Here is a 17,996-nt window from a genome sequence, read left to right on the forward strand (position 1 = left end):
GCTCCAGCAAATACATTTATATGTCTTATTTACGTGTCTGTTGCTAGCCAGCAAAAGAAGCCACTTGGTGTGATTCACCATTATGTTCACTGCTCCCTTCAGCTCTCCTTGGAACTGGAAAGCTTTTACTTACCTATTAAGAAGCTTTACAGATTCATCAGCAACAGTGCACTTTGGGGAAGTTTATTTTACAGATTTTTTTCAGATTAATTCTTACCTCCTTGCTTGCACATGCTTGCCCTATTAATGGTGACATGATCTCATTAAGAGACATTAAAACCACAGCCTCCTCCTTACCCTTACACACACTAAGAGGGGAATTCAGGTTCCCCAAGCCACAAAGCAGTTTATGGTCTCCTGGAAAGCAAGCAATTTTAAGCAGCAAAGGGTCTGACCTCACTCAGACACATTGTTTAGGACCCAAGCGCAGACCATGGGACCATAAAAGCCATCCAGTGGAGCAGGAAGCACACTCAGTTGTGTAAGACTCATAGCCAAGTGCTAGGAACTCCTCTGTTCAGCTCCCAGCACAGCCTCTGACTCTCTGGGTGGCCCTGGGCCCTACCCTACAAACTACTCTCCAGCACAGCACTTCTTACTGGAAGCAGCCCTACTAGCTCCAGCAGCACCACTCAAAGCCACAAGCGCATGGAGTCTTGACGTCCTGGAGCCCAACTACCTGACTTTTCATCCCTGTGCTAAGGAAGGAGAAAAAGAATAACTTACCTCTGCACAACTGCTATTTAGAGCTTTAGTCAGCCTCCAGTACAAGTTTAAGGCACTGTAGGATCATTGTAACGTATCTTTTGCTTCCCAAAAGCACTTAAAGGGAAATGTGAAGCCAGGGATCTCATCCTTTGCATTCAGAATGACTTGGCAGCAGCCAATGAAGCATGCAAAAGCTTGTAATGTTACTAAATTCTTCCCTTTAAAAAAAACAATCAAACAAGGCCAGAGACTCAACACCAGTACATCTTCCCTCTCCAACTCCCATTTAACCTGGAATTATTATGTATTACTTTACCCTTTCACCACTACACCAGCTGCTGAGAAAGTCACTTGCTTTCAGTTGCTTGCTAAGGGTCCACTAATGGAGATTCTCTGATGATCTGGAAGGTTACCTATGCCTGTCTCCTACTGAGCTCTTTGCTGCTAGGATGGACAGCATCAACTTTCATGAATATACTATAGAAAAAGAAGGAATAAGAATTATTTTTTAAGTTCTAAAGTTGCTCATTGACAGACCTCGTGATTCAAATAAAGACACCTACACACGTAGAAGTTATCAACCACTAGTGAACAGTTGGGTGAAAGGATCTCATGCATTTGACACATAATTTTGGAAGGTTTATCACTGTATCAAAGTAAATGAACATGTATTAGCAGGCAAGATATACAAATACATGGTAGTGGTTCCAAGAGCATGGGGTTTAGGGTTCATTTCCTACAGAAGTCTATGGGAGTTCTGCAATTATCTTACTGAAAACAGTTTTAGTCCACAATGAGTAATTTTGCAAAGCTCTAGCATCCATTAGGGTATAGTTGCATTGTGCACCCATCTGGGAATACAACCGAGGTTCCTGCAATACGGTCATCAAAGGCGCCTCTTAGCAGCTGCAGATCCAAATCAGTTCAAACCCCTGCATTTTTATACATTAGCCTACCAGCACAGAAGAGACTGAAAGCCAATGCGTTAACAATGTATCCCAACAAGAGACACTGCACATGTGCATATTTCACACAGCGACACACAGAAAGCTAATGTGATGAAAAACAAATCACAGGAGACCAAAATTTAAAAAATGTCCTAAAATGTGCATTTTATTCCATATCATTATACAATGTTTACATACAGGTATACTTTTAAAACTGCTCAAAGAAAGTGTGAAAAAAGTGAGGCGAATATCGGTTTATAAATTCCTCCCCTCCCCTAAATCCACACAAATAAAATACATTTTAAAACAATCTCTTCCAAATTTATGTTTTCTCCTGAATTTATTGAATCTTTCATTTCAACATGAAAAATACAATCGAATGAATACTCAAGGTGAAATGCTGACCTACACTTCTGTATTGAGTTGCAGCAACACAGTTTAAAACCTCTAGAAGCCTTCACTGTTCTCTGTTGCTTTACATACCTTCGTTTTATTGAATTGGAAGGCACAGAAAGTCCAAATCTTCACAGATCAATAAAATTCTGATAAAAATAAATTACTGTGCTAGACAATTCCTGACTTGTCTGATATCAAACAAAAGACTTCAATAGAACCTTTTGTTCAAAATAGCACCGTTTCCACCTGATGTCTCTTGAACATGAAACATTCTTCTTGTCAAAAATTATAGTTGGCACTTGAGATGGGACACTTTCTGCCACAGCCAGGACTCTTCAAAAGACTAAGCACACTGAATTGCTGAACTCTCTACAAAGTGTAGGTAACATTTTTCTTGGGAAATGGCACATATAAACCATAATGTAATATAGCTTAACCAGCACATGGCTTGCCCATTTTGGTGTTTCCCTGACCCCTGCCTGATAATTTAGCAGATGTTCTTGTGAATGTGGTGAAACTAAAATAAAGACACGTTTATGGGGTTTCACGGCAAGCAGGTGTAAAAATAATAAAACAAATAATGTGGTTGCTGCTAAGAAGGTTTTCACATGTTGTTTAACTCCAGTAAAGTTTGATCCAGCATCTGATGCATACTAAGGTTTTCTTCTTTGGCATGCGCCACTTTCTCTGTTGTGGGATTAGAAAATTAAAACATGAATAGCAGTTCTTTGGAGGCACTGATTCTCAGAACATGAAGGCATGCAATTACAATTTCTATTGGAGTGTTTAGAAAGTTAGGGAATGTGCATGCTCATAAATACCGACGTCCCCAAACACAACTAGAGAGAATTCCAAATTAATAAAACAAACAGCATGTAATGCAAGTTTAGAACTGTTTACAGCTGCATTTTTTAAGAAAATGCACTGCCAGCAGAGACACAATTCTTGCACATTCTGGAAACTCTTTGCTTATAGGAATGTGGGATGGTGAATGGCCTTTTTTTTAAGTAGGGCAAAGGAAATAAGTTCTTTGCAGATCCATACTTTTGAGTTTTGTGTAATTCAGAACTTGCAAAGAACAAAAAAATTGCAATCAATCTCTTCTTCATTTAAGGGACTTTTAAGAAATGTATTTCTTCTAGAAAATAAATAAAATCGAAGTCAGTAGCATTATGTTGCATGCACACTTTTATAGCACAGTCATTTAACACACTTATTTGATACAATAAATGAGCACAATGTTCTAGAGCCGCATCCTACCAGAATTCAGTAATAGTAACTTCATACCAATGCAAGCATACCTTTAAACTGAACAGGTATTTTCAGATGGAGCTCCCAGCCCTAACTTTTTTTTTTTTTTTAAATTGTTTTTTGTTTGGGTTTTTTTGTTTGTGTTGTAAGTCAAGTACAAGCCCAATTCATAGCAATGCAAAATTAATGCATTGAAGTCTCCAGATGACAAAACAGCTGTAAGTATCCTTTATGTTGGTTTTGAAATACGGAAATATGAACCCTGGTGAACATTTTTCCCTAATCAAAATCTCGGGGCCAATCCATGATGTCAGGTAAACTGAGTGTCTCTCTACAAGGCAGGCTGTTATTTTTTGGATACTGTTAGCTAAATGCTGTATCTGTCTACTGCAGAGGAAAGGAGCTATTGTATAGCCAAAGAGCTTCCTTCTCCTCCAAAGTAGGTGTGCATACAGATAATGAAAAGCCTCATCCAGAGGAAGCGTTTTCATATTTTTCCAATAGAAACTGAGAATTTCATCCATTAATTTACCACAGAATCAACAGCCTGGAAAAAAATTAATTTCTAGGTTTCTTACTTATTTCTACATTTACTGATTCATTCTTAAGGAAGTTTAGAAGAAGCAGTTTCTAAGCAAGTTAACAATAGAGTCACACTAAAGTTCAATCCTCATTCAATGCCAGCTTTAGTTCATTAGTTAGGCGACTGTTTTGCTCAAGTTGCTGGTAGAGTTGGTCTGTACAGGCAGCAAGCAGGTTAGAAGGGAAAAAAGAGGCAGAATGAAGACAGATTAGACAGAGAAAACAGTTAGGTAAGAGTTAATAAAGAAACTGGTCACACCACAGACAGTTCAGTAACATACAGAGAAACATTTTACCTTTGTTTCTAGAACTCTAGTAATTAAATAGCTACTCCAAGGAACAGCTATTATAACCTATGAAGAACTGGCCAAGACTCCTGTCGTGGGGAACAGCTGTGAGACAGGTAAGTGGGAACAGAAACGGAAGAACTGCAGCTATATTCCTAGAAGAACCAAGTCCTGCTTTAATCTTTATGTACAACGTGTGGAAAATTGGTTTTATGAGTGCCATTTTAATTTGTAAACTATTTAAGATGTGGTGGAACCTCATCTGTCAGTGGAGGGAAAGCAACTGCATCACAACCAGGGTAAGTAACAGCAGAAGAGATTCTAGTAGCCAACTACCTCAGTCTTCCTCAGTCTGCACTCCTTTCCTGGGGAATCTGACAGCTGTCATGGTATTTTTCGTAGTGAAACATACTTCTGTTACTCGTATCAACACACTTCGATACCTTTAAATTGTCCAGTAGTACTTCATTGGAAAACAAACCCAAACGTTTGGTGAAAATGAAATGGAAGTATGAAAACTCATGTTGCTCAAGTACAGCAAACGGAGAGGACAGCTCACATTCACAGTCAAAGAGAACAGCCACAGCTATGTTGTGACAGTGCATTTAGTGAGAATAGTTCTGCAGAGTGAAAGAATGTTCCATGATGTTTTTTGACTGTCTTGTTTTCTCAAATTGCCTGTTTTCTCAACAGTCTAGATTCAAACTGCACTCCTGACCTCTTGATCCTAGATTATTCTCCTACAGGAAATGACTGTTTCTGATTCTTTTCCACAAGCTTCCTAACAGCTTCCACAGAAATCCTCTTCCCCTGCAGGCTCTGGACACAGCAGTGGCAAAGCTGTGGGGTGAGCTGGTCTGTAGGACATACTTGTGTGGTGAGCAGCAACTCCTCAACAGCCTCCTCCCCAGCCCAAACTCCAACTGCCAGCTCAGTAAAACCAGGACACACTTCAGAACTGATCTGGGACTGGTAACAACTGGGTCTGGTCTGTCTTATCAGGATAACGTCACATATATGTGGAAAAAACCATCAAAACCTCAGAGTAACTAAAATTTCACTTTGTTTGGCAAAGTGTATTTAGTTGTTTTTCAAATATGACATTATTTGAACTAAGAACTTGATGTTTACCTTCATCACAGGAAACTCCTCTCTTTGATTATTAGAGGCAGAGATTTACAGTATTCCTCAACATCCAAAGAGACTAAAACCCCCAGGTAAAGCACAGAAAGCATGTACCAAGTGTACAGTCATCCCTTGATTACCCACAGGCAGTCTGTCTAGTCTGTCTCTGCTATTTACCGCAGAGGTAGAGCCAAGGGCTGGCTCTGTAGGCAGCCACCTTTGGCCAAGCAGGGAGTTCAAGCTCTGGTGCAGACCCAGTGAAGCTCAGCCTCAGCACAGCAAAGCACCCAGGCAAATGAGACATCAGAGCCAGGCTTGCACTCCTGTCAACAAGCCTCACAGCTGATTACGTGTGTTTGAAGGAAATAAATAGATGCTCAAAATCACTGTGTTAAAAATGACCAGGTTCCTATATTTGATTTTGCTTTTTTTACTTCTCTTAAGAAGCAACAGTATAGCAAGGAACTAAGGGGAAAATCAACACTGCTGACACAATAAACACACAACAGTTTAAGGGGTTGGAGTTGCTGTAGCATAAGTTGCTCTGGTTCAGCTGAGAAGCGACAGCTAACCACATTCCCCATAACTCTTGCATTTGTGAAGTTAACGAGGCTAGCTTCAGTCATTTTACAAATGTTTACATTTACGAAACAAAATGTTTTACTTTCCAGTTGCAATACACATAGCATATAAACCCACTTACTGTATCTCAATTGATGAGTAGTAAGTTATTGAACTTTATTATCTGGACTACCTGGGACTGCTGATACATATCCTGTACTTAGGCTTCTCCCCATAGCCAGTAACATTAGGACATGTGTCATGGTATAAAAAACTGGGATGAGATGAAGTTATCTGAGGATGGCGGGGGGAAGACAATGCATCCATTTGCAAGCCTTATTTGGAAAACAGGTTTTGGTGAGGGAAGGAAATCTAGCCTAGACTGCACTGCTGAATAATCTGGAAGTTGAACAAGACAGCCACATTTACATTATTCTACAAGCTAAAAACTAACACTCAGCTATGCTACAATGAGTTTATTTAGCTGTGGTGACTTAAGAACTTCAGCAGTATATACAGTCACAGACATAAGACGAAATCAATCCAGTTTAAACTGATTCACTTTAATGTGAACTGGAAGATAAGTTTTTCCACTGTGAAGAAAATGAAGTTAAAATAATGCAATAAACTATCTAGTTGCAAATAACAGTACAAAAAAGCAAGGTGTCAACATTTAATGCTTCATCCTTAATTAGGCACTGCCAAATCAGCTGAAAGCCAATGTTTAGGCATTCAAACCCAAAAAGCTGTATGTTCTACTTTGTAGCAGAATCATTTAATTATTAGGGTAACGATGAGAGTTTTCCTACTCCAGTTCTGAAACATTTCTCATGAGTCTGCAATTCAAACTCATCAAGTGTGAGCTAAGCACAAGAACACAAAGCTACTGAAATCTCCCGGCTGAACTTCCAGTCCTATCATGCCACTCAAGAGAAGTATATTAAAAAAAAAAAGTTAGCAAGCAACATCTTTTCTAAGTAATCAAGGTGTGAAAGAGGGAAAAATTTTTTTGCAAGATGCCTAAAGGACTATTTTTGGGTGAAAAAAAGCTTTTAAAGTTTTTGATATTGCCCCTTTAAATCTGTCTCAAATAATTAAGTTAACAAAAAAATACATGTATATAAAGACAGGACGACTTCGGCATCAGGCTAGGGAAAATTTCAGACTCTAAAGTGAAAAATCTGTTGTCAAGGACTTAACTGCTCGCTCAGCCATGCTCCCACGACCAAGTGACCCCCAGGAAGTAGTGTCCTTGCAGATTTTGGCCTAACAATAACAACTGAAAAAATTCCCTTGTGTCTATTTGTCATTTTATCTGCATCAGATTTTGAGAAAGACTAAGGTCATAACTGGTCAGTTTTGACCTCAAAATACCACGAGTAGTATTCTCGTCTCATAGACTGCTAACACTGGCTTTGCATTGTGAATGTTCAGGCAAAAGTGTTTGTAAAATAAAAAAAAAGGAAACACCAAAAAAAAAATTAAATCCCTAATGGCAAAAAAGCAGTTTTTATTAATAACTCAATTAGTTATTTAAATAAATAAAAGGCAAGGGAATAGCAAAAGGGATACAGCTGGGATGTTTATTTTACACTGAAAAATGCAGAGTTTCTGTACAGCAGAGCACAAACAGAGCATGTTCGGAGACAGGTGCTAGAGGAAGAGAGTCAACTAAGCTAGAAGACAGGACAATGAACCCATGAAACATCCAAAGCTTGGAAAGATGTTTTATCCAACCCGATGAAGAGGTCTTTGGAGAAGTGAAGCAAAGAAAATTATCTGCATGAAAAGAAAAAGTGAGATAAGGTAGGAAATAAAAAAGGTACAGACTTCCAAAAAAAACCAGCAACAGCACAGCAGAGCCCAGCATGCCAAGATGACTACTAGCGAAACACCACACCATGCTGGGACTGGAATGCTACAGTAATGTCCTCATGTACCAGTAGAGTACATTTTAAAGTCTGTTTTCCATTTAGAAATCTCTCAAATTGAAGAAATACGTAATCTCTGCACACAGAGGAGGAAAAAAGAAATCCATTTGCTTGATAAACCACTGAGAAAAAGGATATGTTGGGGGGTGGGGAGAAAATTGAAGCATACAAAGCAGACAACATTACATCCCTACTAAAAAGTAGGGAGAGGGAAGTAATGAACAGATATAGGAATGAAAAAGAGCAAAGAAAAAACATACAAATACAGGTGCATGAAAATAAATTTCAAGCTCTGAGCAAAGCTTATGTCTTGCTGAAAGCATGCTAGCTTCCAGAAAGAAATGCTGGGGCTAAACATCACATCTCACAAGCACTTAAGAGCCACAACTCTTCCTCTTTCCCATGTCAACAGTACAGGGTTCATGCAAGTGAAAGGTATGAGCATGGGAAGGTGGATTTAGCATAGCTGACCTCTGTTGAGAGTTTTAAGTTGATGGAAGAAGAGGCAGTTTGTATCAAACACTGCATGGACTAGTCACACCTTACAATTGATCGCTCCTACTTTCCTGCTGCCTAATGCACTCTTTATTTTTCTCCTTATGATTAAAGTTGATATTACCATATTTTTGGTATATGCAAATTATATTAGTCCTACCCTTCACAAAACAAGCAGAAGCAACCTACAATTCAATTATCACTTTTATGGGTTTAAATGACAAAGTATTTTAAATCAATTTCCACACTTGTAATTCAGTGGTAACAGCTGAAATTTTCAGAACAGTTATGGAAATTTAGATAAACACTTTCCACTGTCTTTAATAGAGAATACAGCTAAATCTAAGTTTCTTTGAAACTTCTGTAGGAACTTTGCCACAGAAAAACTGCGACAGCAGAAGAATACACTCTGAATGCAACACATACCGAGGCACTTTTCTTTGGCAAACTGAACACGATGTGCCTGCTAGAAAATGCTTGAACAGAGGTGAACTGAAAGGATAAACACAGAGCTACAAACAAAGGGCAGCCACACAACACAGGGATTGCAGATACAGAATGAAAGACTAAACACACGCTTATTAGGCAGCTTACAAAATCACCATGAGTATTTACCAGGCTAGGCACATCACTCACCCACACTCTGCCACGGTAAAGAAATTGTTCATGGTATTTTGTACACCTAGTCTCGCTACAGGAATGCATCTCCCACTACAGAGGGAGTATAATTTCACAAGGCCGGAACTGCGCAATCAAGGAGGGCAGGGAAGCAGGTGCAGGCACAAGCTGGGAAGACATTTACATGGAAGTCATATCGTTGAGAGCGTGGTCCAGCTCCTCACTGATGGCTTTGTACTTCAGTTTCTGAGCATATAGCTCATCTAACATTCCCCCAAGGGAAGGCAGAGGTGTGCAAGGAAATGGAGTGTGATCACAGGATGGAAGGTGAAGGTGGTGGCATGGGATACCATCCAGAAGCCGTAGAAAAGGGGAAAAGTGCACAGAAAGAGGTGTTGCGACAGACAAAACAGAAAAAAAATTACAAAAATTAAGAGAAGAATTAAAAAAAAATTCAACAGTGAATAGTTTTATGCGACAAGTTCATTAACAGCACTGCCAGTGGGGCAACCTGTGATATAGAGAAAAGAAAGGAATGAAAGTGTACAAGGGAAGCACAATCCATGTTTTGCTGCCCTGGATTTTTGTTTTAGTGCACATTAGGAGGGCACATAGGAGCTAGGGAGAAAAGACCCAAAAATGGGGCTCGAGGAGAATGCTACCATTTGTTTTCTACCACTTTTTTTTTTTTTTTTTAAAACAAACAAACAAACCAACCACATTCTGGTTTGTGTGAAGTCATAAACTCAGTTTCTTACAGCAATTTTTGTCCTTCCAAACACTTATCTTTCTTCTCTGCTTCCTTCTTGAGCCAGCGAGCATAAATTTTCAGCAGCTGCCTAGATATTTCATACTCCTTTATGCAGAAGTCAGCCTACCATGCCAAGCAATCAAGCTTCTTAAGATCCTAGACTTAGTTTAATGCATCTAAATAGTAAACTCCATATAACTTTTAATTACAAAGCACTACTGAATTATTTTCTCCAGAGGGAGAAAGCACAGTCTACTATTCAACTGCAGTCCTGAAAGACTTATCAAAACCTTAAAACAAACTCTCTGAAGTTATATAAGCTGTCTCTGATCACGTATACAATCCATTAGCTTTACAGAAAAACAGCAACTGGTCTATGTCACAAAATGCCTGCCCTGACCCACGCTTATTGCAGTAATACATTAGGTTAGCTTGCTACATTCCTAATTATTACCAACATAACACAGCTCTTCATCAGCTTTTTAGTAAGATAATAATAATACTTATCTAATCATTTACATTTATATACCTCCAGGTAGAAGAGTATAAAGCAAAAAAATGAAAGTAGTCTTGAAAACATGAGAGAAAAAGGAACAGGCAAGAGCAAAACACTGTTCACCTAAAGCATTTAAGTTATCAATACATTTCAGTTGGAAAACATCTTGCCTATTTTACTCTTTAGGCAGACCCATTTATCTAAGCAGGACAAGTTAGGTGAGTAGAATCAGGTACTAGGGGGAGGGGAACCAACAAGAGAATAAGACTGTCTGTATTTCTATAGTAGGTGAGAAAAACAAAATCCCATACCTTCTAGGTCATCAATGCTCTTCTCCAGCTTGGTTACTGACCTCTCAGCAAATTCAGCACGGGTCTCAGCCTGAAGTCGAGAAATACCTACTTTAGTAAACAGACATCTAGTACTTACAAATAGAGGAGCAGCAATTCAAATGAGCAATTCAACGAAAGGATGCAAATAATAAGGTGATACTAATTTTTAGGAGAGACATTTAACACTGCCTCCAAAATTACATGTTCACCCTTAAAGCAAAGTAGTGTTTGTATTGAAAAAAATCAAAGTTGCATTGAAGAAAGATCTGTTGTAAAAAACAGCTCTAATTTTACCTCCTTCAGTTTGTCAGTCAGGACTTTAATCTCCTCTTCATATTTGTCTTCTTTCTGTGAGTACTGTAATTAGAAAGAGGATCACTAATATTAGACCAGGTATACATACCAAAACCCACCACATTTGAGACTCTCTTCCAACAGATCAACTGTATACAAGAAATTATTATGGGTTTAACTAAATTTATTCCACTTACCAGACTGTGGTAATACACAGTTTATTACAAGAGCCAAACTTCCCTCGAGTTATATTCCAGAGCTATATGATGGGAACTTTGAGTAGAAATTAGCACTACAGTTTTAAAGAGGAGCGGCATTTGGAGAAATTTAATGTTAGCACCCAAGTGCCATTTTGAGGGACAGTCTATAAATAATATTTAATCCTGTCAGACTACTTAACAGAACATGTGGTCTAATAATACTGACCTATTTGGAACTAGAAGGAAAGCTGGGTTCCAATAAGAGCCAAATATGAATTGAGTAGGTTGTCCAAATACTTCTACTGACAATGGCCTTGCTGAAATGCTGCAAAGTGATCAGCATATAAAGAAAACCCCACAAGCCAATCCAGATGACAACGTAAGGGACACATTCTCACATAAGTCTCTAGCCTACCTTCTCAGCCTGAGCCTCCAGTGACTTGAGGTTGTTGGTCACAGTTTTCAACTCCTCTTCAAGCTCAGCACATTTGCTGTTATTTCGGAAGGAAGGCAGGAAAGGGGCGGATGGAAGATTCAGTCAAGCAAAAGAAACAGGAGAAAACAGGGGGAAAAGATAGAGAAAAATGAAAACAATTACAGAGCAAAAGAACGGCCTCAAAAGCAGCTGAATCCATCACAGATTGAAAGCAACTCTTTATGGTGCCAAATTCCATTTCAATTGTACATTAAGACAACAACCAGACAGAAATTATCTACAGCCCTTGGCTTACACAGAAATATTTACATAGCCTTTATACGTGAGACAGTTCAGCTTCTTTTTGGCTGCACAAGAGATCAGTTTTAAAGGTAAAAATTAATAAATAAGCAAATAAACAAACAAACAAACAAAAAAAAAAGAGACCAAAGAAAACCACCAAAGCAAGATGCAAAGAGCGCAAGAGCATAGCGAGGACTTATTTGTTACTACTGAGTGAGCTAACCAGCTATGGAAGCTGAAAGACTTGGGTTGCAGTTAAACCTAAAAACTCTTTATTAGTATCAGTACCTTATCCTCTGCAGCCATTAATGCTTTCAAGGTTTGATCCATTATTCTTAACTGTTCTTCCAGCTGTCGGACTTGGCTGTTAGTGAACACATGAAATGCACAAAAGCCATTCACAAAATCAGTGTGCAGATACAGCATGCAGTGACAAAACACACGCGCACACACATATGAACACATTTACTTTGGCGTTGACCATTTATTTCAATCATTAAGAGTAAATGAGCAAAACATAGCTTTGAGCTGAACACACAGTGTACTGCCAATGTTTCATGCTGTTACAGTTGTCTTGTAGCACCCTGCACACATCTTGGGGCAGTTCAACACTTACCTTTCTGATAGTTCAGCACGTTCCTCAGCCCGCTCCAGGTCACTCTCAATGATCACGAGCTTACGAGCCACCTACGAGAAAAGGCAAATGACCATCAGGGATATTATGTTGCTGCAGCACATGCCACCTCTTTCTAGAACCTACAGAGCAGGGAGTTGGGCCTCTTTCCATTTTTTGGTCAACGTGTGAGTTTTGACTACATGACATCTTCATTATTCATTTGAGTTTCTGTTAGCTGACATTTTTCAAGACCTTTATTTTCATTCACTAAAAGGCAACTTAAAAATATTTTTCTTCCTAAGAGACCAGGGAATACTCTCAACCATTTTAGTGCAAAGATCTGAGCATAGATCTCCTGCCACCTTGTCCCCTGAGGTATCCGGGTGCCTGTTTTTCCTTCCACAGCTGCAGAGTGGTGTTTGCGATCTTTGAACTTAAAGGCAGGAGTGGGAGGAAGAAAAAAAAAAAAAAAAAAAAAAAAAAAAAAAAAAAGATAAATTACAGGCACAGCCTAAAGGGCTTTAGAAACAGATGACCTGCACTAAAGAACCGACCTCTTCATACTTGCGGTCAGCCTCTTCAGCAATGTGCTTAGCTTCTTTAAGCTGGATCTCTTGGATTTCCATCTTCTCCTCATCCTTCTGGGCTCTATTTTCAATGACCTTCATTCCTCTGAAAGTCGTGAAAAACAGGAAATGCAAAGTTCAGGGCTTGCCCGTTTATCTCCAGCTTTACGACTACTGGTGCACAACTTTCAGAGGGGTGTATTAAGGTGAATGAAGCACGTCAGGTACTTCATTCTTCATACCATAGATCTAGTCCTGTGCATTCACACTTCAGAAGTTCAAAGGAAAGAAGCATGTCTTAGGAAGATAAAAAATATAATTTTTTTAGCTCTTACCACAGTTCAGCTGTACTATTATTTTTCATTTTAAACTGAAGGAAAACCAATCTTATAGGAAAGTAAATAAAGGGTCATGCTTCTAAAGACCTAATAAGATGACTAAAGACATCTGTGCTTTTACTCATTGTGAAACAGCAGGTTACAATTCCTGGACTGACAGGGATTATGTTTATGGACCAAACAGATTCCCATGAGTTTTGCCATGTCAGAGCCCTAGAGCACTGAAGCTCTCTGTGCTCCGCATAAGCAAAAATTTAACTCCTTCATAACAGGAAACATTGCGTATTGCCCCTTCTATTCGTGTTTGACCCCAAACCCTCTTAACTCCTTCACAATGCACTGTGAGCCTCAGGCACTTTTTAACAGGCTGCATTGCTAGTGAGGTAGAAATACGTATGCAGAATATGTAAGATTCCTTCCCAATAAAAAGTATTATCACAGATATAAAATACAATTTGTAGAAGTAAAAGAGAAGATCTTCCAAAGCCACAAATCTTGAGTTCCTAACTTACATTAAGTACTTCTGGAAATCCCAGGCTAAATCTGAAGGGACTATCATGTTTTCTCTCCTTTGCTCACCTTCATGTACCAATCTCACCATCAGGAGAACCAAAGCCTCTTGCAGCACTTCACGATTCTCCAGGTGAGCTTTTCTAGCCATAATGAAATCAAGAATCACCCAAGAGTATACATCACCCTCAAAAAGTTGTCATCCAAATGGAGAAATCTGGGCTGGGCAGTTTTCCCAGGATGCGGCATGATACCTCAAAAGTCCCACCCCACTTAAATCTTATCTTTACAACTAAGACACAAAAAAGAATTCAAGCCTACACATTTTGGACATCCCTACAGACAAGCTGTAACTGCAGTCCATGTAGGCAAAGGAAGAGTGGATTACACATGTTCAGAAACATAGGAGTGGTTTAATATATTTCCCTAACCCACACCCTGGCAATTATCATCTTTGTCATAAGGGTAACGATCCATTCAAGAGTGGCCCCACCCACCTTTCACTCTCATCTGCAGCCTTCTCAGCCTCCTCCAGCTTCTGCAGGGCAGTAGCCAAGCGCTCCTGAGCCCGATCCAACTCTTCCTCAACCAGCTGGATGCGTCTGTTCAGAGAAGCTACTTCGCTCTCAGCCTAAGCACAGGAAGAACAGAATTTAATTAATAATAAGGCACAAATCACCTCTTGTAAAAGGTTATCCCACATACCTGCTAGTGCCATTTAACAGCACTTCAGTAATTTCTGACTTCATCCACTAAAAAGCCCATCCACAGAGATGTATGTGCCCTCACCGAATTGAGAAGTTATTGCTTAATGGAGGAAAAAGCAATTAATGCTTCCTTTAAATGAAGCACATTAAGGACTGTACAATTTGTACTGGAAAACTGCACTAGAAGGTAAATGCATCATTCCTCAAATATTTTCTGTTATTGTATTTGCAGAAATTAACCACAGTCCCCCCCCTTTTTTAATCAAATCAACACAAACTAATTGCCCAATTCCTCTACGTTATCCCAAATCCTTTCTTTATGACCTTTTGCCATACTTTGATAAGAATTGTCCCAGTATTTCCTTGAGTTCTATAAGAAGGGTTCAGCATAAACATGCAAAAATACACCTACATCAGCATTTGCAATGAGACAGCTGACACAGAGAGCATGAGAACATTTAAGAAATGCCTGAATACACAGAAGTTTTGTTTACAGGCAAGCTATGCAAGAGCTGACAAAGAAGGCACCAGCAGAGGCTACATACCATAAGGGTCCTGGTAGAGGCAACAATTGTTTTAAACATCTATTGTTTTTCCCCATCTCGCCATCCTCAGACTTGCCCCAGATTCGCTTCTCCTGCATTACCTGTTCACTTAATCTTCTGTATAACACTTGCAACTTAGCTGTCTATTAAAAGCTTTTACTTCTGACATGCTCAAACCTACACTTGCTTAAGTTTCAAAGTTCTACAACAGCCTTCTCCAAGTAATCTCATTATTAAACTTCATTTCCTTCAAAGGGATATTAAGCACAAAATATATATAAAAAGGTCATTATTCTAAAAAGTTAATTATTTCCAAGAATCACAGTTACCCTTAATTAGTACTGAAAATGTTCTTGCTATATATGAGGAAGTACACAACTGAATTTCTTATGATGTCAAGTTGGAGGTAAGGGGGTGGAACCCACCCTCTATCAAAAGGAGATACCAAAAGTATCAGTTTGGTACCTTTTCTTTAGTTAAAAATTTAAGGAACTGTTATTTGTTGCTTTTACTAACAAGAGGCAGCTGGATACAGTTGGCCACAGCTAAAATTTTGTTGTATATAATACAAGTAAGAATAACTTACACACCAGACAATTAAAACAACCTTTAACATCCCGCTAGAATGATTGGATGTAACACAAGCAGAGAAGCAAATATATATTTGGTCGTTAATGAGTATTGGCAGCGAACATGTAGAACCAGGAGTAGAAGAGACTTCATCCTTAGAGATCCATATTGACCCAAATATAACTATGTAATCAAGCAGTAGTACTCCAATCCTGTATTCTCAGACTTCTAGCTTTAAACAGTAAGAAGTTGAACATTCTGATTTGAAAAAGAAAATAACCTTTCATAAATGTTACCCTTGGGAAATTTGTAATGTTAAAAGTTAATTATTATCATGTCAGACTCCTCATCATGATAAGGGCATACAATAATGCTTGGAAAACACAGGGTGACTAAAGTTCAACTTTTTACTTCCTGCTCCAGTAACTCAGTAAGGGTTTACCAACCAGCCTTATATGGCCCAAGTTATTCTTTCACGGAGCAGGACTTCTCTCCTTATATGGTAAGGAAGGAAAAACCCCAGTGACATTAAGGGGCACTCCCACAGTGAACAGACAAACATAACCTTCTGCGTTTTTGCCATAGCGCTTATACACCACATATTTTTACAATGAGCAATGACATGGGTAAGTTACCATCGGGTGTTCATTATTACTGTTGTAAGAGAGATTCTGTTTTCCAGAAGAAGGAAGAAAAATGCATTCTGAAATGTGATTACCAACAGCCTCTTGAGATGCATGCACTCAAAACAGAAGAGATTCTTTTTTAAGGCAATAGCTGCTAGTCACACTCTTGAAACTTTTAACAATCTGGTTTAACAATCAAAAGGTGTAAGCTATGATATGTTCTGGCCACAGCTTTAGCTCTTTCATTGTTTGCGTATCTGTACCTTGCACTGGAAGAAAAAAAAACCAAAACAAACCCCTAGCTGGTAACATGCCATATGCTAAGGCATTACTCTAAGTGAAGGGTCAGATTCACACTTCAGCTTGCTTGCTGCAATGTTCTCACAGCCTCCCTCCTCAAGCATGCACAAATACAGCTGCAACAATAAAAAAATCTGCACATCGCTAGCATTACAAACGAGGCACAGGTCTACATGTGCCTGTGAGTTCTGTTTTCTGCCTTTGTTCACCCCAACATTGGCCCCTCCAAACAAAAACTTAAATACCGTGTAAATGTAGTCTGCAGAATTCCACATTATCCGCATAAACCAACTCCAGGGAAGAGACAAACATTAACTTTTAGGGTCCTAAGCCTTATAGCAATGTGGCCGAGCTCTAATGGGAAGACTTCACCAGCAAGCTGTAATCACTCCTCCAGCGCTATTCCTTCTGCCACAAAAGGTAACAACAAAGCTTCCCATTTTAACGGGAATCCCTTAACATGCTGCTTAGAACAATATATGTTACTGAAAGTAGGAAGGTTGGTGTCTTCTTACTCTACAAAAGTTAGAAAATGAGTACAGCTTTTTTTGAAAGACAGAAGCCTTCATGAAACAAGCTAATGATTGTGAAATGATCCCTCACTGAAAAAACAGATATATGAAGTGATCTGAAAGAATGCAGTAGTTACACAAGCATACAGAGCCATATTTTTCTCCTTGGGAAGATCACCTGCAAGTAATCAGAAGGCTCTTCCTTTGAACTTGCTGCCCAAAACGTGCAGTAAGCTCCATATTATAAGGAAATCCAATAATCACCATTTTTTCTATTGTAACAAACTACACTAGTAAGAAATTTGTTCTTTTGCGTCACTTTTATGTGACCACTGAAGGCACTAAAACCACCGCAAAGGAGACTGCACATTTTATAGCAGGAAATGTTAAGTTACAGCTGCTAGAATTCCCCAAGGTCAGTGGCAACGCAAACAACAGCCCTATCAGGTTTTTGCTGCAACTGCCACCCATAACTACATCTCTCTGCTACGAGTCTGTGCTGCTGCTCACACCTGATCCTGTCTCTGCCTAAAACTGCTCCTACTGCTCCTTTCCCATCTTAGCTAGGGGTTTTGACAAGCTAAATGTGCTACAGATGTATAGTGACAGGGGCCATGGGATCACATTGTTGCAGTGTTTTCAGGTACTGTAGGTAAGTACTCAGATGCGGCCATCTCAGGTTCAGCCCCAAGTGCATAACCTCTTAGTAGCTGGCATAATAGCTTCCCACAGTTGAACTTGTTTGGATAGGATAAAGAGACAACTAGCACTTGCTAGTGTCCAGCACTAGCAAAAACCCCCAAATCCTAAAAGCTTGCTCAGAACCTAATACAAAGCACCCAATCTCAAACATCTCACCAAGGGTCAACCTCATTCCAGCTCAGTGTTTTGCTGTCGGCCAGCTGACCTCCTGCTGTGGTCTACTTACACACCGCAGATTCATCTGCCCCACGCACCACTTGGGCTACAGAGCCGGAGAGTGCAGCGCTCCAGGCCGAAGGCCGCAGTGACCCC

The 17,996-nt window shown here is 39.4% G+C and overlaps 1 protein-coding gene across 2 annotated transcripts in view; it reads right to left on the minus strand.

The window, feature by feature from the left end:
• Window positions 1-1,813: 1,813 nt before the first annotated feature.
• TPM1 (tropomyosin 1) overlaps window positions 1,814-17,996 on the minus strand; it is a 19,931-nt gene continuing 3,748 nt past the window's right edge. Inside the window, exons 3-9 of one of the 2 annotated variants that reach the window (XM_009643945.2) lie at window positions 14,220-14,353; window positions 12,863-12,980; window positions 12,309-12,379; window positions 11,390-11,465; window positions 10,775-10,837; window positions 10,460-10,529; window positions 1,814-2,738 (exon numbers count right to left, since the gene is read on the minus strand). In XM_009643945.2, the coding sequence (XP_009642240.1) occupies window positions 2,656-2,738; window positions 10,460-10,529; window positions 10,775-10,837; window positions 11,390-11,465; window positions 12,309-12,379; window positions 12,863-12,980; window positions 14,220-14,353 (615 nt within the window). In that variant the 3' untranslated portion in view covers window positions 1,814-2,655. Of the gene's footprint in view, window positions 2,739-10,459; window positions 10,530-10,774; window positions 10,838-11,389; window positions 11,466-11,980; window positions 12,057-12,308; window positions 12,380-12,862; window positions 12,981-14,219; window positions 14,354-17,996 lie in introns of both variants that reach the window. The other variant, XM_035899445.1, reaches the window with a different exon arrangement.

Source organism: Egretta garzetta, unplaced genomic scaffold (genome assembly GCF_000687185.1).
Source record: "Egretta garzetta isolate BGI_Z169 unplaced genomic scaffold, ASM68718v1 scaffold287, whole genome shotgun sequence".
Lineage (NCBI taxonomy): Eukaryota > Metazoa > Chordata > Aves > Pelecaniformes > Ardeidae > Egretta > Egretta garzetta.